General features: G+C 36.5%; 3 protein-coding genes across 3 annotated transcripts; all 3 read right to left on the reverse strand.

Annotated features, from left to right (window-relative positions):
* Positions 1-1576: 1576 nt before the first annotated feature.
* pip4p1b (phosphatidylinositol-4,5-bisphosphate 4-phosphatase 1b) lies at positions 1577-6256 on the reverse strand. The gene is made up of 7 exons (XM_056729752.1): positions 6044-6256; positions 4664-4860; positions 4434-4540; positions 3935-4040; positions 3720-3772; positions 3366-3456; positions 1577-3282 (listed from the first exon to the last, which is right to left on the reverse strand). Exons 1-7 carry the CDS (start codon positions 6144-6146, stop codon positions 3139-3141), a joined length of 801 nt encoding a protein of 266 aa, XP_056585730.1. The 5' UTR covers positions 6147-6256; the 3' UTR covers positions 1577-3138.
* Positions 6257-6672: 416 nt separating this feature from the next.
* Positions 6673-12796, reverse strand: zgc:77880 (zf-DHHC domain-containing protein). Its single transcript, XM_056738354.1, has 9 exons — positions 12486-12796; positions 10824-10912; positions 10446-10519; positions 10113-10225; positions 9254-9315; positions 8981-9098; positions 8770-8842; positions 8166-8310; positions 6673-7528 (listed from the first exon to the last, which is right to left on the reverse strand). Exons 1-9 carry the CDS (start codon positions 12608-12610, stop codon positions 7437-7439), a joined length of 891 nt encoding a protein of 296 aa, XP_056594332.1. The 5' UTR covers positions 12611-12796; the 3' UTR covers positions 6673-7436.
* Positions 12797-12876: 80 nt separating this feature from the next.
* eif3f (eukaryotic translation initiation factor 3, subunit F) lies at positions 12877-16070 on the reverse strand. The gene is made up of 8 exons (XM_056738366.1): positions 15914-16070; positions 15648-15718; positions 15063-15142; positions 14761-14898; positions 13835-13926; positions 13604-13740; positions 13105-13218; positions 12877-12993 (listed from the first exon to the last, which is right to left on the reverse strand). Exons 1-8 carry the CDS (start codon positions 16023-16025, stop codon positions 12916-12918), a joined length of 822 nt encoding a protein of 273 aa, XP_056594344.1. The 5' UTR covers positions 16026-16070; the 3' UTR covers positions 12877-12915.
* Positions 16071-24681: the final 8611 nt, after the last annotated feature.

The following is a 24681-nucleotide window of genomic DNA, read 5'->3' on the forward strand; positions in this document are numbered from 1 at the left end:
CAGCACGCACATTTTTATTGGCATGTCGGTGCCACATCGAGATGGAAAATTTTAACTTTCTGAGTGTTGCGCTCGCACTACTTGTCATGCGACAATGTCATGTGTTTTCCAGAGCAGAGAAACGCTCAATGTAGAGGAACAGATAAACACAGCATAAAAAACTAGTAGCAGAGTTATTGTAATGGATTTTAGGTGCTAAAAAATATGGCTGTGTATTGCCAAGTGCCTCCTGATACAATACATATCACGATAGATTGGTCACAATACAATATATTATTATGTATTTCGATACGATACACATTTGCAATATATTGCAATACACTTCACTTAATTTCCAAACTGCGGGTTGCACCCCCCAGGTGGGTAGCACAGGGGAATAAGGTGGGTCACGCAAGTCACTTAGCTGTTGTGGTGCATTACAGTTAAAACAATGAACATGGGCAGTATAAAACCCCTGGTTCGTTCGTGCTGTAAATACAATGGTGTCACATCCGTGAAAGCACAATAAATAGCATTGTTACTTTTTGGAATAATTTTTTTGTCTTATGCACTGCAGAAGCCAAGTGACTTGGTGGGTCACCATGACTCGCGGAACTTACAAACAGCATTTCTATTATAGAACTCATTACTCCATGACTTATTTTTAAAACCAAATCACACCCTCACATCAGCTCGTAGAGCTCGAAGCATTCTCATATTTTTGCCATGCTCGCTTCCACTTACTTTTTGCCGTATGTATATGACATGATTTAAAAAAAAGATAGATAATAGATGTATCACTATCGATACACTATCAGAAAAAAAATATTGCGATAGTTAAATGTATCTATATTTTTGCACAGCCCAATAAAAATCCATTTACCCGTTGCCGGAACCTCGTCTTCAAGGCAACCTCATGGTTGCTTTGCAACAGCAGACGCCAGAAGAGCGCAAGTTCGCTAGTACTCAAGTTTTCCGCGTGGTTTTAGACGCGAAATGTGAATTGCCCCTTAGTGTTGAAAGGTGTAAATAGGTGTTAATAGGCCATTTAAGTATTTATTTCTAACAACTCAATTTAAATATGTGCCAAGTTAACAATCATTTTGTGGTAACTGAGTAAATCGTATTATGTACAATTATGTAATGAATACAAATGTAAAGTTAACAACAAATCTGTTACCTGACTACTAGCTAACAAAGAAAAGCTAACAATGAAAAAACATATATACATATGTGACGATATGATAATACTGACAATTCTTTCTTTTATACTTGTGCTAGTGATATGTAGACTGTAGTAAAGACATTTTTGCAAGGATGTGACTTTTGTCAATACATTTTGAACTCGTCAATAAATTTTGTCAATCATTGAGATGTACAGAGTATCTTTAGCTCTCCATGGTTTACTCCAGTACTTTGCTCATACATTTCTTTAGTCCATAAACACCCTCAAAAATCAAATCACTTAACCTAAAAAAACATTTTAACCTTTCCAGGGGTTTACCGTAGTCTATCATCATTACATAAGATTGACACTAAATGCTGTCTGCTACCAGAAAAACGCGAATGGCCAGAAACACACACACACATTCTCAGAAATAGTTCAAACATTTTAGTCACAAAGGAATGTACAAAAACAATCAACAACAAAATCACGACATGGGTGGAATCTATCAGCGATATAGCTCAACTGTAGTGCAACAATGTAACATTTTTAACAAAACGTAGAGTGTAAATTAAACAAATAAATGCACAGTATAAATATAGTGCCAGGCCATGTAAACAATTCATAAACTAATTCAAAAAGAAACATCCTGCTCACTTCTGCTAGTCATATAGAGTAGGTAAATGTTCTATTCTATCTGCGTTTATGAATAATATGCATGGTGCATGTGTTTATACAACTCTTTCCAGCTCGAATTAAGATCATCATACAGTACATATACATCGATTGATACATTGATTTTATTATTGTTTTAAAACTTTTACTAAATATCACTATTAAAATATCTATTTTACTCTACTGGGTAATGCTCCAGGTGTAATACTCAGTAGCAGATAGGCAACATTTTATTGCTGATATACAACCACAGTACAAAACATAGGCGTTGACATCAACCCTTAGAAACTGTTTATCCAGAAATCTCCAGAATGTTTTCAAATTCTTGGAAATGGATGGATATTAAGAGATATTTCTAGTTAACAAAATTTGGTTGATACCCTGTTTTTGAGAGTGTAGACATAGTAAGATACGGTTAATGTTGGTAACAGGAATATAATTATTTCAATTATTTGAAGGAATAATTAACGTCCTTACTGGCTATTATTCATGTAAAGCACAATTCAGTAATGTGCCACATTCTTCAAAATATTTCACTTTAGTCCCATATATTTACACATTTATTAGTTGTAAAAATAATGCTTTTGTCATCATCCTCTTTTCTTCTAAACCTTCTAAATGCTTGCGTGGCATGTTTACTTCCTTTAATTTGTTCATACTTGCTCTTATGTAATTTGCCAGAAAAAAGAAACCTAGTTTGGTAAAGCTAAAAGCGACAACGTCTCCATAATACAGAGAAATTAAAAACTTGAAGCTTTGCAAGTTCTGCTTTACTGGGTATACGATTCAAGGACGTGGTCACACAGGCACGTAGCCTGACAGCAATGCATTCACCTTTATGTCTCTGTAATGCTTCCACAGTATTTTATACAGTAACAGTAAAGTAAAAAAAAAATTTTATATCATGAGTATCACATTACGCTTCCAAAAGTCGCTTGCTTGTATTTCTTTCTGTGTATATTTCTAAATTGTGCGCCCTGTTTTGGAAGTGGATAAAACGATAAAGAAGATGTTTAGTTCAAGCATGGTGCAATGCACAGAAAACATGACATAGCGACAAACCTCATGTGGTGAATCTAACAAAAATATGTACAGGTCACATTTCACCACTAATATTTCATATTTTCCCGGTTCCTTTTTTTCATTTGTGGCATCGAATATGGCTTGGAAAGGTTCTTGAAAGGTTCTGTGAGCTTTACCCATGTAAACAAAACATCTGTCTCAAGTCTCTCTGTAGAAAGCTTTGTTCTGTCCATCCCTTTACTTGGACTATTGGCGCTTACATTTATCTAATACAGTACCTCCTTTCAGTCTCTCTTTTACGAATAGTTGTGCAGTGGTTCGCTGATCTTCATGCAGGCCCATTGCAAAGCTCTGACCAAAGTGATCAGAACCAGGACGAGGAGGAACACCCAGGATGCATAAATCCCTTTAAAGTTGCGTGCCTTCCACCACGTACCGGCCTACAGAACATGGAAAAATATGTATGCATTAAAAATTGAAGTGCTTTTCGGAATCGTAAAGTAGAAACTGGCTTCGTTCTTACGATCAGTCCTGCTGTTGCTGTGGTGAAGATCAAACACAAGAGGAAACATATCAGACTCCGCTTTCTAGGGTACCTCTGGCCAATTGATGAGCTATGTGGATAAAAAGAAAATAACAGATATAGCAATGAGTAACAAGACAGTTCAGCTGAATTCAAGAAACTATATCAATGAAATATATTTTCTTAACTTTTAGTTTAGTAAGTAAACTCCTTTAAATTGACATGAGTTTAAAAACCAATTTCCAATATTTAACCATAACCTTTCATTTCAAAATGTTTGTAAAAAATGTAAAATGTGTGCTTATGTTTAACTGGTCGTGTTTATTGAATGTTTGTGGATGGTATTAAACATACACTTTTTTGCAGTGTGGACAGCGTGCCAATGTCCGATCTGTAAACTCTGTCCACTAGAGTAACAATAGACAGACATTGTTACATTATGCATTCTCTCATGTTACTTCTCTAACCTGATTCTCTCATTAAGACTAAAAGAATCCCTAAAAAGCTATGAAGAGCAAGCTAATGAACCTGATTTCATTTATATTGAAGATGACAATGATAAAGATTACCAGAAAAGTTTTTCCACAGTGGCCACATGAAACTCTGGCACCAGTGGGCTGAGGGTTTGGACTCACTACCCCAGGATTTGCTGGATGCAAATTAATCACGCGCTTACTAATTCACACAAACAAAAACATTATTATATAAATGACAGAATCTTTACAAACAACATAAATAGTCAACACTGTTTTGGAAATCAATTTCGGTTTAAAACAAGCTGTTTTTATCTTCTTGGTTCTCAAACTGGGGAACGTGGCCCACTAGGGACCCCGAGATAGATCAGGGGAGACATTTCATGAAAAATATAAATTTATGACTCATTTTGTGCAATCAAACATCAGAAAAATAAGATCACCAACCAAAAGAATTGATGTTTCTTTATAGTACAGTTAAACATGTTTTTGGTTTAATTAAAAGGTTTTAGATTATAAGTCTTCATTTGGGGGTCCACAAAGCGAAACACCCAACACATAGGGGGCCTCACTACTCCTTTAAAAATTCTCTCACCAGTACAGACGGGGACAGGCAATCCTCTGTGATGACACTTTGCAGATAAGAAGACAGTTACATGGACATCGCACATATTTCTTTCCTGCTGGAGCGTTCTTTATGGGCTAAATGGATAAAACAGGAAGTGATTTAACAGTCTAAACTATCACTTTAGCGATATTACTGAAACATTAAAAGAAAATGAACATACACAGCATTTGATGTATTCTAAATGTGTGTAAACTCACTGTAGCCTCATTGCAGACGTCACATTTGACCACATGCTGGTGGATCTTGCCCTCAACGCTAATAGGAGCCTGACACACTCTGCAGTTGATGACATTAGCGCTACCACTCTCTGGAGAGCCCAGCGGGGAGTACGGTGGAGGAGCCTCTCCCAACATCATTGAGGGCATGGCCGGCACTGATGGAAACGCTGGAAAACCTGGGACCAAAAGAGAGCAGCAGGGAGAAATGAGAGACATGGAAAGGGAGTAAAAGGCATACAGTGATAGACAATATTGCAATGAGACAGTGTCACAGCTTATTTATTATTTGTTTTATTGGTGTTACATGAATCATATGCTTGCATACTGGATATAGTGTAGACGAATATAGATTTGTCACTGAATACTATTGACGGAAGTTATGTAACCCGGCATCTATCTGCAGATAACTGTAATAATCTGGAATCTGTACAGTTTGCTTACAAGGCTATTTTAGTTTACTAAAACTAAAACTTTGAAACAATTTTGTTCATTGAAATCAAATCAAATATTGAGCTAACAAATTTGGAAAAACTTAACTCAAGGAAATTTCAAAGTTTCCTCCAAAAGTTTAAAAAAAAGTAAAATGATAATAATAAAGAAAAACTAAAAAAAAAAAAAAATATATTTTAAAGCAACATTAAAAATCAACCAATAAATTATAAAATGACAAAAGCTCGTACCAAAATTGCCAAAACTTTAACTAAAATGAATACAAAAATGCTAAAAATAAAGGTAATTTCAAATATTAATAAAACTAAATAAAACTAAAATCCAAACTATAATAACTAACACCTAAATCACTACATAAACAAATCTACATAGATAAATGAATAAAACATTTGTGAAAGGTCTGATAACTCCTTGTTTTTAAATATTATTTTCTATTATGAAATATGTGATCATTTTGCTCTTGGATATTTTACTCACTAAATATTCTTTTTTAGTCCAAATCAACACAACAATAAAACACCTGGTTTTATTTCTTTATAAAATAATTAAGTAAGTACGTTTTTTAAGTCTGAGTACATCTATGTTTATAAAAAAATTGCATAATTTTTTTTTTGTATCATTTCCCTGTTCATGTTTGTATTTCATTAAGCAAGAAGATTAAGTGCAAAAGTGCTTTCTAAACAGACGGCTGACTAGCGTTAGGTGTTGAATCACAGCCCGTGTTTCATAAAGCCAAGTAAACAATCTCTGGTTGGGTTTCAATGAATCACCGGTGAGTTGACTAACTTACGCGTTTTTGGTTTCATAGAAATTATAAAAAAATTATGCCTACTGAGCCAACAAAGTGCAGTGTAAATAAAACATATAACACAGCCTCTGTGACCAATCTCATCCATGCTTGACTCTTACTTTGTGTTTTGGTCTGCGGTCTGTAGGTGTCATCTCCCGTTGACAGCCCGTTGATAACATCGCAATTGTCCGACAGCAACGGCGATCTTTCCCCGTCAGCCATACCGTAAACGACGATTTTTTGTTGTGAATTCGGGAGATTTGCTGCTGGTAAATGTCGTCACGTAGCGAAAAAAGCCTTCCAGGGAGCGTCACTTTATCACATGATTTTTGCTACCAGGAAGCACGCAGGTCAACAAAATATCATAAGCACGTGACCCGGCATCGGACCAGTCAGCGCACAGCTAACAGAGAGCCTGTGTATTAATGAAAAATTAATATGATCCCATTTTAATTAGTTCTTGTTCAATTAAATGCGGTGTGCATCAATAAAAAATGAATGTTTAATACTCACTACAAACACTTTTTATAGATACGCCTGTGTCAGAATGTCACACTGTATGGGCAAGATAATTTATGGATAATGCAACCATTTGCAATGAAATCCATTATATAAACAATGTATTTATGATATTAATTATACACACCAATAAAGTGTGTTATATCCCTAAATTTTTATAATGGATATTTAACAGCTCCATGTAAATTTCCACTCGAGCTTGTCGTTGTAAAGAGAAACAAAGCCAGAATATGAAAAGACATATTTTACTTCACTTAAGTCAGAGCAGCACAAATCCACTGATAAATTACAATAAATATCAATGTAAACATTATCAACATACAGGGTTCATTTGTTATGTACAGACATCCCTCAAGCTGTCAAACAGTGAAAACATTATCAATACAAACAAAATAAAAAAGCACTTCAACGTAGTCCAGTACCCTGAAAATGCAGCAACAATTGATCAGACATTGAAATCAAAAGGTATAAAATACATCTTTATTTACAATCCAAATATGTAAAATGGAGTACATTCCATGTACTTGAACAGGCTAAAACACACAATGTCTATTACAGAATAAAAGAGACCCATTGCATTTACCTGAAATAAACACCTATGTAAATTTAAAAAATAACAACCTTGTGTTAGTGTGCATTACACAGCCTGTCAGTGTTCAAATAAATAAAAGTTGTGGCAAGGTCAGAAGACGAGAAAACAACAAACTTCTTGGAACATTATCATCTAACAGCAACCATTAAATGGCCCTGTGCCACTTAAAGAGACAAGAAATCATGATTTAGGCAAAATGGGGATATAGTCTAACTTTTGTCCTGATAAGTAACTTTTAACAGTTTGTGTTTAAGAACCAAAAGCAGCATTCTTCGTCCTAATAAAATCCCCATATTTATTCTTCGTAGTAGAATGAGTAACTCTGCACTTGGTACAATACTCACAGTGTTCTAAACATGATACTGATGGAGCGTTAGAAAATAACTGATGACGAAAACGCTTTACACATCATAGTCAGGAAGTGCAGAATAACTGATGCCACCAGCAGAGGGAGGGGCAGAATGAAGTGGGAACAGCCAACAAAGTATTGATCCTAAAAATGCAAAAGAGACACATTAAAGCAACTTATATATGGCATTTAAGGTTGTGCTTGCAGCCTTCCTTGGATTTTTGACACACTTTGTTGTAAATTTAGTGACAGGGTGACAAGGGTTTTAAACAATGTTTACATAAGTAGAAAAGATTAAATGTGATTGTGTTTCTGACAACTGGTATTAACCATCTGTAAACAGGGTATCTGTAGGTTTCTGAGAGTTAAATTTAAGACTTTTTAAGACCTTTTTAATACCGTGCAGAATTAAATTTAACACCATTTTCATAGCAACTAACACTTGCACTAGCACTTTCCCTTGGCTAAAGCTCAAACTTTTCTCCATGTGGTAATGTCCAGTCCACTCACCTAACGAACCCCCCGCGAACGTGTTATTTGTTAGTTGGTTCCGCCTATTTTGTTTTGCGTGAAAAATCAACCAACATGATTTTAAAATGAAAATAAAATCTTCTTTACGGTGGCGGTTCGACTGCATTTCTAAGACCTTGGACCCGCGGATTTAAGATATTTTAATGCTAATTAAGGCCTTATTTTGACATTATGGAATTTAAGACTTTGTAAGGATCCGCAGACACCCTGTGTAAAGATCAAGTCAGATAATACACATAAATAAACGTACCGCGTCCAAACACCTCCCTCAGCAATGCGATTTTGGGTTTTCTTTTGTGTGCGACATGATTCTGTTGGGTGTTGTTGGACTTGTCTTTCATCAGCCTGTTTCTCATCTGTTCGATCGGCGTCTCATCTGTTATAATGGACACCAGCTTGAGACGATAAAAGACAGAGACAGAAACACATTTAAACTTCATCACTTGGTCTCAAGATTTACCTTCCTATCGTAAAAAACATTACTCAAGGCAGATCGAGGTTTAAGTAAGCTTAGGTTTCAGGCTTTAGCTGGACTGTTGCCATTACAATCGGCAGGAATCTTATTTTCTTTTTTATGAATCGAAATCAATACGAAATGTGACAAAGCCTTTGCAGTAAAGGTGCCTATATGGTATACATCTGATGACATATCCTTGCAAAACAATAAGAAAATATTACAACGATGACATTGAGGTTACATTTTTTTATCATAAATGAAAAAAAATCTATATTTAAAACATTCTAGATTGATAAACTAATATATTTGTTTTTATCTTTACATTCTACTTTATTCCATTCTATTTTTATCAATGATAATAAAATGTTATAATTGGGCAAATAATATTCATACATACCTGGTCATAAAAAATAACCAAGACAAAAACCCCAAACAGTATAGACTCCACCAACAGAATAATATAATGTGCCCTGTGGAACAAAGGATGAAGATCTACAGTCAAAGAGCAGGCGCTAATATTTGTGATCATTTGAAAGAAGGCAAATCAAGTATGTTAAATGGGAGAACATCCAATATATAAAGCATCTCAGAACATATTTGTGACTTACACAATCAGATGTTTACTGGGAGCTTCTTCTCCTTCATCTCCATCTCCCTCTCTTTCACTCCTTATTCTCCAAACCCATGCCGACACCACGAGCGCCATGGAATATAGACTAGCCATGCCTGAAAATCAACAGATACGCAAAGAACAGGCAGACCAGTTTTAAAATCTTCACTAAACTAAAAAGATAAATCTAAGAGGACCAACAGGAAAATCGCAAACGTGATTCCAAGGATTCAAAAAGCCAAAGCGAGTGTGTTTCAGAGCTAAACCTTACCTGTGTAGAAAAGGAACTGTATGAAATATTTCTGATTGAGCTCTCCAACACAGTTATTGATCCTATAAAACGAAAGAGGCAAAAAACTGTGATCAGAAAACTGGTTCAGCGCATTGTCTTATGGGATACAGCATCTCAAGCGAGTGTGATATTACACAAGCCACATAATCTATGCATTTAGAATAATTTCATACCACATACTGTATGCTGCAGAAAGATCTGCATGTTATTACCTTATTCCAAACACAGCTTGTAACAACAAAATTTGATATGGAAAGCAAGAGATGTAGGAAAAACAGCAGGATGGCCAAGTCCACAGTTTTTCCACAGAACTGGGCTACTTAAAGTGTTGCCGCAGGTTTTTGTTTTTTTATTCCGCAGATTTAAGGTGATAAAGGAGGCAAATGGCTAAAATACACTGCAAGACTTTTGCTCAGATTTTGCCCAGATTTTCAGTCTGAACTTGTTGCAGAAAGTCTGTGCCAGTCTGCAGATTTGATCAGTAAGTGTGTTTCTATCTGAAACTTTCAAAACGTCTGCAAGTGTAAAATGTCTAGGTAAATAAAAATCTGTTCAGATTTTAAAAGTCTTGTAGTGTATTCCAGCCATAAAACAAAGTCGTTTAGGAAAACAAATAGCATTTATGATTACTACAACACACTGACTTTCAATAAAAAATTATGTGTTATGTATAACAGAGACTCCAATTTTGTATTTTACTGTAGGTATAGCACTGGCGTAATTAGAGTTTTGATGTATGGGCATTGGGTTAGTTTTGATTGTACTGGTTTTGTTAGGCAGATCTAGCAACCCTGAATAAGAATTGACGTCCTGATGGTAGAGCATAAAGTTGACTGACCACGGGCAGTGATGGTCCATTCGCCTGATGCAGCGCTGACAAACTCTGCAGTGATGGGCACGAGGAGGTCGATACGTCTCACAGCGACTGCACACTGTCCAGCCCTCACAGCCCTGACAAAAAACAACAAGACAAGTAACAAAAACAGATGCAAATCAGATGGAAACATTATACAAACTGTGCGTAAGGTTTGGTTTTCCCGATTCCCACATAAATGTAGAAAAACAACTGTATGAGAAACAAAACCAAGAATGTATTTGCTACAAACACAACACAGAAACAACTTTAATCCAGTCGCTTGTCTAATAGATCAGGAAGAGAAACAGAACATACTCTGTCATTAAGCCGGTTAGACTGGGACCTCAAGTCAGAAAAGTCGATGGCTGTTTCGGGCAGAGGAACCATACCTACAAAGAAAAATGACTGTTAACACACACCGAGACTAAACTAAAACATGCATCAATGTTTGATCAATTAGACATATAGATCTATCAGAAAACTAATTGAAACAAACAGTAGGTGATGGTGACATTATGACATCTATATGAAGGAAGCAGAGTGACTTTAGTTTTAATGACTTGATACAGAAAGGTCAATGGTGACTGATTGTTGTGTATATGAACCACAGAGCCAGAATGAATATAATTAGATCAAACCAGTTTGGAGCGTTAATAACAATAAATGGCCATTTTCAGCCCCAAGAACACTCACCAGGGTCAGAGAACACTGCTTTAGAATGGCACGCCAGCAGCAGTAACAGAATAACATTAAACACAGATCCATGGAGAGTGCACCATACACTAAACACAAAGAAATATAAAACAACAAATGTGACTTAAAATTCCACGTAGTACATACAGTCCAGGGTTATGCCCACTGTGCTGCAGAGTTTAGTTCCAACCTAAATCAAACACACCATAAAATGTTCAAGTATTCTTTGATTGTGTTTGATCAGGGTTTAAACTGGACTCCAAATGACAGAGAGGGAGATGTACAGCCATAGAACAGTCCCTTACAAAAAATAAAATAAATACAGTGGTGGTACCATGGTACAGTGATGGCATCAGATGGTAATACCATGGTGATGCATGCCATGGTATTGAATGATTACCATACTTATACCATGGTCTTTGTATGGAACTATATAAGGATGCACGGATAGGATTTTTCTGTCTGACACTGCTCACTTTTTCATTAAAATATTTTTATTTTTATTTTGATATTTTTTTTTAATCGAAAAAGTTCAAAAACACATGCATTAAGGTATAATAGTTAGTTTATGGCCGCATTTAAAGAATATATATAAACAGCAGATGACGCAGGGGTGTTGAAAGTTCCGGTGACGAACGCGGTATTTTCCGCTTTGATCCAATAGGAGAGCGTGTACTCTGGCGGGAGCTTTCGTCACCGTCTTTAGCCGGAAAAACAAGCCTCTGGTTCACGCGCATTTGAGAGATGACGGAAGCTAGACATTAACGTTAACAGCGCTGTCCATATGGATATTTCTCTTAAACAAAAGGCACCGATTCTCTTCAAAAGACCCTTTTTTAAGACCAAGGAGCCGTGTTGAGCAGTTCTTTGATCGATGGATGCACTTTCTGGAGCTTCAAAAAATCAACACCCATCGACTCCCATAGTTCTATCGCTTGGAAGTAAAATGATAAGTGGTATTATAACTCAGCCTGTCTTCTTCAAGAAGAAACCCATATTCAGTTAGGATGCTAGTATTTTTACTGATTAGGAATTAGATCCAAAAATCAGACAATAGGGCAACTTTACGTTTGATATGTTATATTCGCCTTTTTCATGCCACAGCGTGAACTTGTACGTTATATAAATGGGGTTAAATTGATCAGAAATCAGCCCATAAATATCGGTAGCCGATGTATCAGTGCATCTCTAATACCATGATACATATCCAAATAATTTCAGTGGCAACAATGATTGTGACAACAAATCTGCAAACATGCTTTACCTTGTAGTATCTTATAGGCATGCGCTCAAGAAAACGAACCAATGTTTTATTGTAGTAAAAGTGTAGGAACCATTTGGTGATCAAGTAGTAAATTGATCTCAAATATGATACACCCTGAAACCCAAAACCTACTGTAACAGAGACTGGCACCGTAGTAGTAACGAGGGGCTGAATGGCACTAACGCAAGAAGAATGGCAACGAAGTGTTTCTATAACTTGCCTTTATTCAAACGCAAAGAAATCTGATATGGAACTGGCATTGCTTTTGCCTTAGCATTACTTCGGCTGTTGTTACGAGAGATTTTAAAGACACATAATAAACAGATGAGCCCATCATATGCGGCTACCGTTACGTGATCCAAACATCAAGAATGTCGATATAAACGCCAGCCACTCACCTTCCGGAATACGCGGGGATCAAGACGTACTGTATCACGACATAGTCGGCATAAAAAACGCTGAAATAAGTTAAAATGAGACATATGAAACCGCACGGGTCTCGCCGACAGCGGAACGCAGCCATCTTTCCACCGGCGGTCTTCCTGGTGACGTCACGTCACCAGCATGACGTATGCCTACTTGTCCGCTGACAGCATCACAACAGACGTCATTACGGTCCACACGTTAACGTTTTCTCTCTGGTTAATGTCTGTATTTTACAACAGATTGTGTTATTTCTGTTTCTTTTAGAGTGTTAAACAATGTTATTGTTCACAGGTTGTCAGGATACATTTAAAACAGATAAACACACAAACACATACAGACAGATACAAAATGATCACACAAAGGTAGTTGGAACGACAAACACGTTTTATTTTTTATTTCCATCTACAGAACGACTAGTTTCTCATTCAGCCCGATCTGAGCTTGAGTGAGATTGGCCAGGTAGGTCACCATCAGCAGATCCTGCGATATAACAGAAAGGTTCAAGCATTTAAGAAGCACCAGCACAATTTTTTCTCAGTTTAACACTTTAAAGCACGTCAAATACGCAGAATATTTCGGAATGTCACTCACATTAATGTTGGAGTTCAACATGCTTTCAAAATCTTCTGCGGAGATCTTGGGGACTTTGTTCACAAGATCCATCAGGTAGCGACCAACACTGTTATCTGCCGTCACTTTACCAGACTAGAAAAAAATTAACAAAGATTTTTTCTGCTTCTTCAGGAAATAAGTAAAGTAAAGCACTGGATAAACCACTTCAGGTTCGGATCAATCTGCATCTAAAAACGGTCCAAATTTTGACACCTTCAAGTCTAATCTATGAAAATACTGAAAATGTAGTTGGATATTACTTAAAATTTTGGATAAAAAATGATTTATGCAGATGCAAGAACAGGTCATATCCAGTTTCTCCTGTTAGACCTCATTTTATAGGTTTGTATGTATAATCTTAGGATGTTGGAGTCACTTACACGCAAAGATATTTTACAAGAATGAACAAAATACAGTTTAAAAATCATTGTTAAGTAATAACTGTAAACTCTAAGTAAACTTCTAAAGAGACACTCACCAGCACATCCTCTATATATGCAAGTACTGTGGACAGCATTTCCTGGACCCGTCCAGCGGCACCGCCCACCTGGGCCAGATCTGTGGTCAGCCCGTTGGTGCGATTGGGAGAAGCACGAGTTCTTTGTAGAAGGTCAACTGTCAAGAGATGGGTTATATCCATTATGAGAATGCACTCTAAAGTTATAATTAGTGAAATTTATAAAATTTTGTAAACGGGATAATATCTGACCTCCAATGCGCTCTGTGTCATAGTAAATATATTTGACTGTCAGTGGGGTGAACATGACACCAACGGTCTTGCCTGGGACACCCATCTGTGAACTAAAAGCACAAAGAATCAAAAAGTTATAACATAAATTCTTTCAATGATGCAAATAAGGTAATTTGTCACTTAAGATCATTAAAGAAGTTAAAGTAATGATGGTAGTCTATCCAAGGCTAAAGCATCAGTATTACGGACATTATTTATAACTATTATTATTTGAAGCAAATGTTTACTAAACAAATAAACACTTAAAGCATCTATGATACAATACAATTTGATGTGGTAATATTTTTAAAATTTAGTGTGTATTTTTGTTTGTAAAGATTGTATAGTTGTGGAACTTAAAGTGATACTTCACCCACAAATGAAAATTCTGTCTTCATTTTCTCACGAGTTGATCCAAATCTGTATACATTTATTTGTTTTGATGAACACAGAGAAAGATATTTGGAAGAATGCTTATAACCAGACAGATTTTGCCCCTCATTGACTACCATAGTAGGAAAAATACAATTGTAGTCAAAAGTGCCCCAGAACTGTTTGCTGTCTTACGTTCTTCAAACGTCTAGTTTTGTGCTCAACAGAACAAAACGGTAAAGGATTTTTTCCTACTACTACTGTAGTCAATGGGTGGGGGTCAAAGTCTGTCTGGGTATAAGTATTCTCCCAAATATCTTTATCTGTGTTCATCAGATCAAGGACATTTATACAGATTTGAAACAACTCTAAGGAGAGGTAATGATAACCAAATAAAAATTTTGTGTGAAGTATCAATTTACGTAGGTATATACTATTTATTTTATATACATCCTGACAATTCCTTAATGGGTCCATTAACTAAAAAAAGAGTAATAGAAACAATCAGGTGTGGACAAAAAGAGAAAACCGACCTGACGTAGGCGCGGATGTTCATTTTGTTGCTCTGAAGTGCCGTGTCAACTGTGAGGTGAATGGGATTTGAAGCCTCTCGGCTGTAATACTCATGAATCAGAACAGAGTGCTCGGTGATGTCAAATCCTGTGGCATACCTATAAAAGAGGCAAGATGAAACTTTGAAAGCATATTCTTTAACATGCTCAGTGACAGTATAAATGCAAACACACCACAATGGGTAAGTGCATTGTACACGCACTGATCGAGTAGCCCAATTGTTATGATTTAAATGGCCAAGTTCTTTAAAGTGACCACATACCACCCAATAATAACTTCACTCGGTGAGACCTTCTTATGCAGCTCATACATGTTTTTGGCAAACTCCATGTCCACAGCCACCTACAAAATATACACAAAAGAGGTCAGTGAGTGGCAATAATGGCTTTGCATCTGCTGTCGAGAGATAGCAACAATGAATACTTCATGCAACAAAATATTAAAAGTTAAGAAAAATTTGGAAATATCAGCCTATATTTAAAAAACAAATGGACTGTTTGAACATTACATCTTTGTGTATTACTGTGCAATATACAACATGTAAACAGAGTAAGACTGCAATAACCGTTCAAGCTTTTTTTTGTGGCAGTTTAGCAAATACTGCTGCTTTTTCTCAAACTACAGCCACTAACAAATTCAACCAAAGTGTTTTAATAGCTTTTGGACATAGTAATACCATATTCTTTAGAAGTACCGAAGGGAACAACGTAAAAGTAGTGAAATATAAATATGAAACCATTCATTAACACGTTATATATCAAACTACCATGGTATTAACAATTGACATCATCTCTGTACCATGGTAACGTTACCACCACCACCACAGTACTGTGTTGTTTTGTCTCACCTCATCTTCAGACTCATTGTGAGGAACAGAGAAACAGTTGGTGACCTCAACTGAATGTTTTTCTATGGTTCCTGTAAGACACAAATTAAACAGTTTAAATAATGATAAAGACGATATGCGATAGATCATCATCTAGCACTTGATCGCATATTGAATGCACTCCAGTTATCCTGATCGGCTGCAACACATGCTTCACAACACAACGACATGTGTTGCCATTTCTAAACGCAACCCATTCAAATACGAATACGAATTAAACGCCTCACCTAATAATGTTCCGATCACACGACTTGCCCCTTCATTTCTGCGCTCGTAGGAGTCAACTATCGATGCTAAAACCACCGGGTGGATCTTCACAACCGGGCCGTAGACCGCCATGATTTCGAGAGGAAGTGGAGGATGATGACAACCACCAAAGAAGAAGCGCGAATGGTCTGTTGGTCTGCGCAGGATCTGTGCTGTCGCCCCCTCGCGGATGGAGACAGCTGACTGATTCAATGAAATTCTTATTATGTTCGTTCCTCTCGAGAAAGACTGAGTAAAAGGGCACGAGATCAACAAAAGGCAACAAATACAATGACATATAAACACACGGCTTTTTGGCATTCAGCCAGGGTATCAGACATTGCCTTGTGTACTGTATACCTGTGTTTAGCACAGCACGCCCAGCAGGTGGCGATGAAGTTCATACATTTTAATACAGTAAATAAATGCCTTTTAAAAAGTAGTTTTCAAATACCACTTAATCTAAATCTAACTCTAAACACTACATTAAAAATGCTGCAAGCTCTTGTTATAAATTCCAAATGTCTGTAGGCTTACTATCAGACAGATGTTTTTTTAAAACCCAAGGATTTACATCCAATTTTGTTGTACTGTGTACAGTGACAATAAAGCTACAATCATATTATATTATATTCTATTTCAATAAAAACGTAGGTGAAATGATAGTATGAGATCTGAAAAACCTGGGAATTTTGGGGAAACCTGTTTGGAAATAAATTTGATTTTTGAGGTCACTGTTGAAAAAACAGCAAATGCTGGGTTAGGCATGTTTTGATGAAGGTTTGACCAGCTGAAACAAGCATGGACCAGCACATCACCAGCTAAGGACCATCTTGAACCAGCACATGACCAGCTAAGGACCAGCTTAAACCAGCACAAACCAGCAAACTAGCATCCAAACATACCAAACCAGCATATGCTGTTTTCTGCATATGCTGCACTTTCGAAATCACACATTGCGACCAAAACTTCAGGCCAATATCCAAATTTGTGTCGCCTCTGGCAGGTCAACTGTGTGACTCAATGATCTATGAACATCATTTGGGCTATAGGCAGAAATCCTTCCTGAAACCCCATTATTGTTCTCAACCATAGCTTGTTGTGCCAACGGGTAATGCCTGCCAGTCAAGCTGGTTCATTTAGTTGGTTCAAATGGCTGATGTTAGAGGCCTCACAATTTCCATATCATTTAAATATTTAACAGCATGTTTAAAAATGTAATTTTACCACTGAATTCAAATGAAAAAAAACGTGAACGCTGACTCAAAATATTTTAATACCTGTTAATCAAAAATCAAGCAATTATTTGCATTTTTCCAATAACACATTAATATTAATAAAATAATTAGCATTGTCACTTTGGAAAAAAAGCATCTGCCAAATGTATAAATGGGTATAATATTTGCATTTGGAGCAAATATTCATTTTATGACCGACTGAGTGAGTTTCTCTGAGGTGAGACTCACATTTGGACAAAAACAACCTCGAAATGGTGGCACACAGCTGCCCTACATTTAACCATCTGTCTATTTGCAGTGCCAACAGACTGTTCTGCCCCGCACTTTCAGCTGTATGCTTCGTGTCAATATTGGGTCTTGGAAGATATTGTGTCGTATTGGAATGTGGCTTAGTTCGTCGGATAAATCATGCAGAGAGAGATAATGTTATCTGATGACTGCCTGTCCAATTATCTGTTTTCACACATCACAGCATCGACGCTTTTTCACTCAGGGGTCAACAAATAGAAAAGCAAATTGAACGAAATTCCATTACTCTCTTTGCCAGAATGCGAAAGTTCTTGCATAGGCTATGTTAATGATGATTTGCTAGTTCATGGAAATCCTATTGCTGTGAAAAATACATGACTTTAATATATTTTAATATATGTTATATTTTCTACAGACTTTTGCTTTTCTAAAATAATATGTTTTTAATCATTAATTACAAAACAAAAATGTAAAAGTAACACACCGATACATAACATGCACAAATACACTTCACACCTCTTTAAAAACTTTTTTGTGTGTCAGTAATGTGCTTCACTGCACACAGTCACTTTGTTTGCTTGTTAAGTGAGTTGACATATTCGAGGACACAAATGTATTGAAATAGGGGTAGTTGACCCCAAACTGACATCAGGCCCTATACCTTTTTATTTTTTAAAGGAACAGTATAACCAAAAATATAATTCTGTCCTCATTTACTCACCCTCAAGTTGTTCCAAATCTATATACATTTCTTTGTTCTGATGGACACAGAGAAAGATATTTGGAAGAATGTTTGTAACCAAACAGTTCTTGGCCACCATTGACTGTTTCACGGCCCACGTTGTCACGGTTACGCAGCAGGACACACATCGGCTCATTTCTGCTGTCCCCGATGAACATCACGGTAAACACGGATCGTGCTGTTATCGCTATCGCCGCTGTAACCAAACTCCAGAAAGGCCAATCCATCACCAAGCAAAAATACTGATAAGAAAGGTCATAGTCACTCATGACCACATTGAACATTGATTTTCAGTTTAGTGCACTAAGTGCCGGGCCTCCGCGCTATACGGGCTCTCACTGGCAGCTCAGAGACAGTCCAGCAAATCCCTGCTGGTTCACAGATTGGCCCGTAATGTATTTTTAATGGCACCAAATCACTCATTCATGTTTTGGATCTTGGCTCTTATTGGCACATTGATTTTGTGGAACGAATGGCCCTCTCGTTCTCTCTCTCAGGTCACCATAAACTTGCATTTTCCTCACACCGGAAGCATTGAAGGATGCACAGTCAATTAAATATTTGCTTCCTCGCTTTCGTGGAAAGCACTGAATGTGCAAATGAGAGGGAGGGCTTGGTACTTTGATAAGCATAATAAGGCCATCACCTACGGTAGATCCAAATTGCATGAAAATATGTTTCATGCTGGCCAGCAGTCAAAAAAGTGGTATGATGAGAAGCTTTCCTGTGGCTTTCCTGTGGCTTTCATGTGGCTCAGTGGTTCATGGCACTAGCAATGCCAAGGTCATGGGTCCGATCCTAGGGGGTTGCACATAGTCAAAAACAAAAAAGTTTATAATACAATGCAATGTAAGTCACTTTGGATAAAAGCTTCTGCCAAATGGACGTTGTTGCCATGTTACAGCAGAGTAGTTATCAGACGTGTAATATTTTTACGGTTTTACTGTTATCTTGTTAGAAGCTAATGTTCTCCGCATGCTCCACTGATCCATTTGCCTAAACATGTAGCATTACCTGAGTCATGAATGATGTTAATCTGAATATTTGAGTTGCTGTGTTTATCATTGTTTTCCGGTCAAAGACATATAGTGAGGAGGATATTTCAGACAATCTTTACCAACATCGTCTCAAACAGTTTTTAAAAGTTAATTATCTGATGATATTTTTACATTTACTTTAACACCAAGGCTTAAGGGTCGCCAGGGATCCTATGTATGTATGTAATGTATAAAAAAGGTGCTGCATGATGTCATAACAGAACCATTTTTGCCTCAATGGTTCCATAAATAACCTTCAACATCAAAGAACCATATAACCATCACTATCCTTATAGTGAAAAAAAGATTTACAGTTTATTCTTATAGGGATCATCAAGTTAATGGTTCTTATGTACCATATATGTACCCTGAATGTGTACTTTTTAGGCCAATTATTAGTGAATGCTTTTGGATTGTTGGAGAGCCGTTGTATTTTACTGGGCATGCTCGTTTGATGCTGTTTTCTATACTGTTTTAGAGCACAGAGAGATTTGTCACGAAATCGCTCTTTTTATCTGCAAACAGGGATGTTTGGTGCAGCAAATAAGGTTTAAATTTGACTTCACTGTTTTTTCTTGCCAGCTGTTGGTTCTTTTTGGTTCTTGGTTTTTTCTGTTAGCCATCTGGCATCTTTACCCATGAGATTTTTGCGGACAAACCTTCTAGGAAAATGTCTTTCCTTTGCTGCCCTACATAGCAATGCTGGTTGTCCAGCAGCGATTCTGCACCCATTTATTCCATTTGTCTTAAGGACAGATGGCATGCCTCAGTCCACTGCGGTCACCTTCTGTTGAGCACACTAGAGCAGGTGTACACATACTGAGGGTACTCCAAAGTGCTGTGGACACAAATATCAAATGCTGCGCAAGCTAATGTCGCATAGATACATTACCAAAGTTTTTAAAAGTCTGAGAGGGTGAAATGTTCAACCTTTATCTGCTAATGTGTGTAAATCAAGGAAGAGCTAAGCAGATTCATTCACAATCATTTTAGTTCTGAATTATTTTGTGAGACCCACTGCTGTAGGGATAGGCGTTATGAATATCCTGCTGATGACGTTCATAAGCATACTGGAAAACAGTTACAGTCTACTGGGATGGATTAGGTCAATTAAAAACATGTTATCCCCTCCAGACTGTGGAGGAGGTGCTGAATGATGAGTCCTATCATTTCATTTTGGCGGTTGTCATGGGCAGAAGCCAAAATTGTTTGGTGGCTTCTGTCTAGTGTTGTTTACACATGCAATGACAATTTTGCCTTATGTATTGAATAGGTATGGGTTTTGGGGATTCGATTCTGCAAACAACAATCACGGCCCAGATTGCAATTGCAGATTGCCGGCAATTGCTTGAAGAAATATATATTTTGTGTGTGTCATGCAATTAAAGGCGGGTGCCAACGTTCATGGGTTTTATTCCAGAAACACACAAACTGAAACAATGTATATTGTGAATATTCTTACGTTGCTTTGTATTTAAAAAAATGCTTTCAGTTTTATAAATATTTTATATTAGCTTACAATTGTATATATTTTTAGTTCCGTTTTTTATTTAAGTTTAAATTTTGGCAGTTTTTAATGTGCTTTAGTCATTTTCTTATTTGTTTTTTAGTCGTTATAATTTATTTTCAGTTAAAAATTTAAGTCAGTCAACTTAAACCTATTTCAGTTCACCTATGTTTTTTATTTCAAATAAACAAGATGATTTCAACAGGTAGTGTAGATACTTTGAGTCAACGTTACGTGAACTTGGGGTAAATCATCTATTATATCATGAAAAGTGGATCTTATTATTGCTTTGTAAAAAGGATGAAGGTCTTAAATTCTTAATGTTAAAAAAAGTATATAATCTTTAAGATTGTATATAATCTTCAAAATTTTAATCTTCAAACTTCATCCATTTTCCCCGTGATTGAGATGTGCGGCCCGGTCCAACAGGTCATTTTTGGGGATAAATACATAAATAAAAAAGATATAAATAAAAAAGATATAAAAAAGCAGATAACACAGAACTCTTTGAAGTCGGTCAGTATAAGTGCAGACCTTTGGGACGAGGCCTAAATATTGGGGGGAAAAAACAAAAAACTAATTTTAAATATATGCTGTTTCTCTTTGAAATAAAAAAAGACAAGCCGAGATAAAAACAGGCATATTTATTTGCAGTTTTCAACTTTGTTTTTGTGTTTTGGGATTTTAAGGTAAAGTAAAAACAAGACAAAAAGAAACATTAAACAGAACAGCACACTAAACTGTGTGTTTCTAAAAAAATATTTATACATTTAAATTCTTTATAGAAATGGCGTAAATGGCATTTATTCTTGTAGTATTCAGACTTATTGTAACTTGAAGATCCAGAATCTGTTGTTTTTCCCAATTACACTCTACACTGTTTTCTGCATTTTTTTATTATTATTATCTGCTTTGTGTTTATCCAGAAAGCATCACTGATGTATTGATTCCTGATGTATCTTCTCACCTCCCAACACTTGATCCACAGGAGGGCGAGACAAAACCCCATCATCATGTATTTTTTATGCGACTGGAATGTCACAGAGGCCATGGCAGGACGTGGGTGCACCACACGTGTAAATCCATCAGTGTGTGCACAGACATATTTGCGTACTCGCCTCCAGTCTGCAGCAGCCTTGTTTATCCACTGTATGTAGGTGAGAGAGGGCGTGAACTGTGACAAATGATTGCCGCACAAATAAACCTTTCTATTACTGTCAGCCCAACACCTGCTTAATAACATCCACAGCACTTTATCATTTTAACACTTTTTCATTTGAGTCAATGTTCATTACAATGCGTAATGCATCGCTTCAACCTAGTCATTTTTAATGATCCACTGGGTTCTTTTCAATTCAAAGTTAGTTAAAAAAGGGACAAACCCAACCGTTGGGTTGTTTTAACGCAAAATGCTGGGATGTTTTAACCCATTGTTGATTGAAATATAAACCATTTGCCAATGTTAATTTAACCAAACGGCTGGGTTTGTTCCTTTTTGAGCCATTGCAGCCAAAACTGTAAAAGTTAAAATTTATTTAATACTTTACATGACTTAAAATTATACAAAAAATCTATTTGAATTTCATATAAATATTTAGTTTAGCCAATTTCAAATTCATTTTATGAAATCGTTTTAAAACAAATGTAATTCAAACAACTTGTAAAGCAAATGTGATTTATCTACTTTGACTATTGCTCATAGTTAGATTACAGATTTCAACAAGAACCAAAAATGCAAAACCCTAACTTATTCATATTCAGGAACTGAAATTCTAGTATTGATTCTTGGCCGCTGCTTTGCATCAGGATGATGTGAGAGAAATGCCTTCAGAGAAACAATTAAAATGATGTTTGTGTGTATGCATGGGTCAAGGACAGAATATTTAAAATTGACAGGCATTAGCATGAAGGTATGGAGCGGTTTTAGTCTCATTAATTATCCACTCATAAAACACGATGTACACATAAAACCTCATTCACATGCACAAATTATATATATACATTCACAAAAACAATTCACATGGGTAAAATAAAATTATTCTCATACAATACGTTTCACAAACGCTAAATATAATCACAGACCTACAACTGTGCACAAATATTTAGAAATCTTAAAATGTACTAAATTATTGTGGAATGTGAATGTGAAAATCGTCACTCACGTGAGAATCACTTTGGATTTGTGTTTGAACATTTTTTGAGACAATCTTGGCAGCGCTTTCCCTACCACTTGAGTTGTCATCCTGTTAAGCCAATCAGATTTAAGCTTATCATTCAACGTCTTGCTTTTCTGTGTGAACGATCAATGAAATCCAAATGGCTCCATCTGCGGATGTGGCGTGCTCATACTTTTTCCACCTGTGCTTGTCTGGAAATGCAAAGTTTCCAACAAACTGTCTAGAAGCCTCAAATTCAGAATACATTTTCCAGGGGTGGATTTTGATTCGACAATGAGCTTTCGTATAGCCACCCGATGTTAATCTGCCTCTGTAGGGCAGTTTTTGACACGGTGGGAGTTGTGTAAAACAGTTGTCCTTCCTCAGGAAACACAGTGAGAGAAAGAGAGATAAAAATGAGAATGTGATGGACGCCCGTTGGAAGACTACGGGAGCTAACGGTCTGTGCATTTCTATTTGTTTTCTTCATATCAAGTCCCTGATTCAGACGTGATTTTTATATTCTTCTATGCGTATATGACATTTCGCTCCCCTGTGCATCCACTCGCAATTAAAATGATGTATTGTTGATAATGATGTGCGCTGCTTAGATTCAAAATAGTATCTGGGAAGTTACTTTGGATGTGTATGTCTCTCATTCACAGTCGGCAGTACCATTTTGTTTCCTATGATGGCATTCATTAGTGCCCCAGAACTGTTTGGTTACAAACATACCAAATATCTTTCTTCATGTTCAGTATAACACAATGTATACAGGTTTGGAATAACTTGAGGGCAAGTAAACGATAACAGTACACTGAAATAAATTTGGAGTGACATTTACTTAAAAAAAGCTAGGCAACATATATGATGTACGAGTAAGCTAAAGGTTGACTCAGTAAAGACATTAGCAGCATTACTGTTCACTGTGAAAAAAAACATACGGCATGAGCTCTCCCACAATCTAAGCACAAGCACCACTCTTCTGAAAGATGGTGACCAAATATACAAAAATACAAACAGAATATCTTTTAAATCTTAAAGACAACTGAACAATATACACTATCAGAGCATGCTGGGAACTATAAATTCAATGCTCAGTTAGAGAAATTATTGTAGTAAATTAATGTAGTTCCACCACAAAATAATTAGGTAAACATCCTCTATGCAAGTTTAAGTGGGTTGAAAATGATAAAATTAAGTTGAATTCATTCAATTATTTGTGCATTTAGAATTACTTCTATAATTTTAACTAAAATTTTGGTTTAAAAAACAAGAACACAATTGTATTAAGTAAAGTTTACTCAAATAATTAAGTGAAATCTACTACGACACAGAATCATTTTTCCTGTCCATTTACATTTTTGGGTGATCTATTCCTTTAACACCAGTCATGAAAAGACAATTTGTCAACTTGACCACTACAGTGGCTGACTCTATTTTCCAATACTTGTGGACAATTCTTCTGCAGAGTTCAGAACGCTCGCGTGTTGATGACTGCAGCAGAGTTTAGCTTGCCCGGGGATGCTTGGCAAACATTGCACAGTCATCTTTAACATTTACAAGGTTCATCGCTCATGAAAAGCAATAAAAATTGCCATTTTCCAGCAGCGGAAGTCATTTTCATCCCCTCTGATAGAATCAAGCGCATTAACATTTTTGTGGAAATTACGAGAAATTAAAAAACAAAATATTACATTACCTTATCATTGACGTATTAGACTTTGGCTACGAAGTTTTACTGCCCCCTACAGTGTTTTGTTTTCATGGTAAAGTTGCCCTCACAAAATATCTTCCTAAACGACGACACTGCCATAGGC

Source organism: Triplophysa dalaica, chromosome 2 (assembly GCF_015846415.1).
Source record: "Triplophysa dalaica isolate WHDGS20190420 chromosome 2, ASM1584641v1, whole genome shotgun sequence".
In the NCBI taxonomy this organism is placed as follows: domain Eukaryota; kingdom Metazoa; phylum Chordata; class Actinopteri; order Cypriniformes; family Nemacheilidae; genus Triplophysa; species Triplophysa dalaica.

What these genes read in the sequence shown, in the direction of transcription:
- pip4p1b (XM_056729752.1), bottom strand. Translation starts at nt 6,146, where the DNA reads ATGGCTGACGGGGAAAGATCGCCGTTGCTGTCGGACAATTGCGATGTT. An exon ending in ACCGCAGACCAAAACACAAA is followed by an intron (nt 4,861 to 6,043) that starts GTAAGAGTCAAG and finishes TTTTGGTCCCAG; the next exon opens with GTTTTCCAGCGTTTCCATCA. An exon ending in GCCTGTCCCCGTCTGTACTG is followed by an intron (nt 4,041 to 4,433) that starts GTGAGAGAATTT and finishes TGTGTGAATTAG; the next exon opens with TAAGCGCGTGATTAATTTGC.
- eif3f (XM_056738366.1), bottom strand. Translation starts at nt 16,025, where the DNA reads ATGGCGGTCTACGGCCCGGTTGTGAAGATCCACCCGGTGGTTTTAGCA. An exon ending in AGTGAAGTTATTATTGGGTG is followed by an intron (nt 14,899 to 15,062) that starts GTATGTGGTCAC and finishes CCTCTTTTATAG; the next exon opens with GTATGCCACAGGATTTGACA. An exon ending in CATATATAGAGGATGTGCTG is followed by an intron (nt 13,219 to 13,603) that starts GTGAGTGTCTCT and finishes ATTTTTTTCTAG; the next exon opens with TCTGGTAAAGTGACGGCAGA.
- zgc:77880 (XM_056738354.1), bottom strand. Translation starts at nt 12,610, where the DNA reads ATGGCTGCGTTCCGCTGTCGGCGAGACCCGTGCGGTTTCATATGTCTC. An exon ending in ATGGACCATCACTGCCCGTG is followed by an intron (nt 9,316 to 10,112) that starts GTCAGTCAACTT and finishes TTCGTTTTATAG; the next exon opens with GATCAATAACTGTGTTGGAG. An exon ending in TGGTTATTTTTTATGACCAG is followed by an intron (nt 8,311 to 8,769) that starts GTATGTATGAAT and finishes TATCGTCTCAAG; the next exon opens with CTGGTGTCCATTATAACAGA.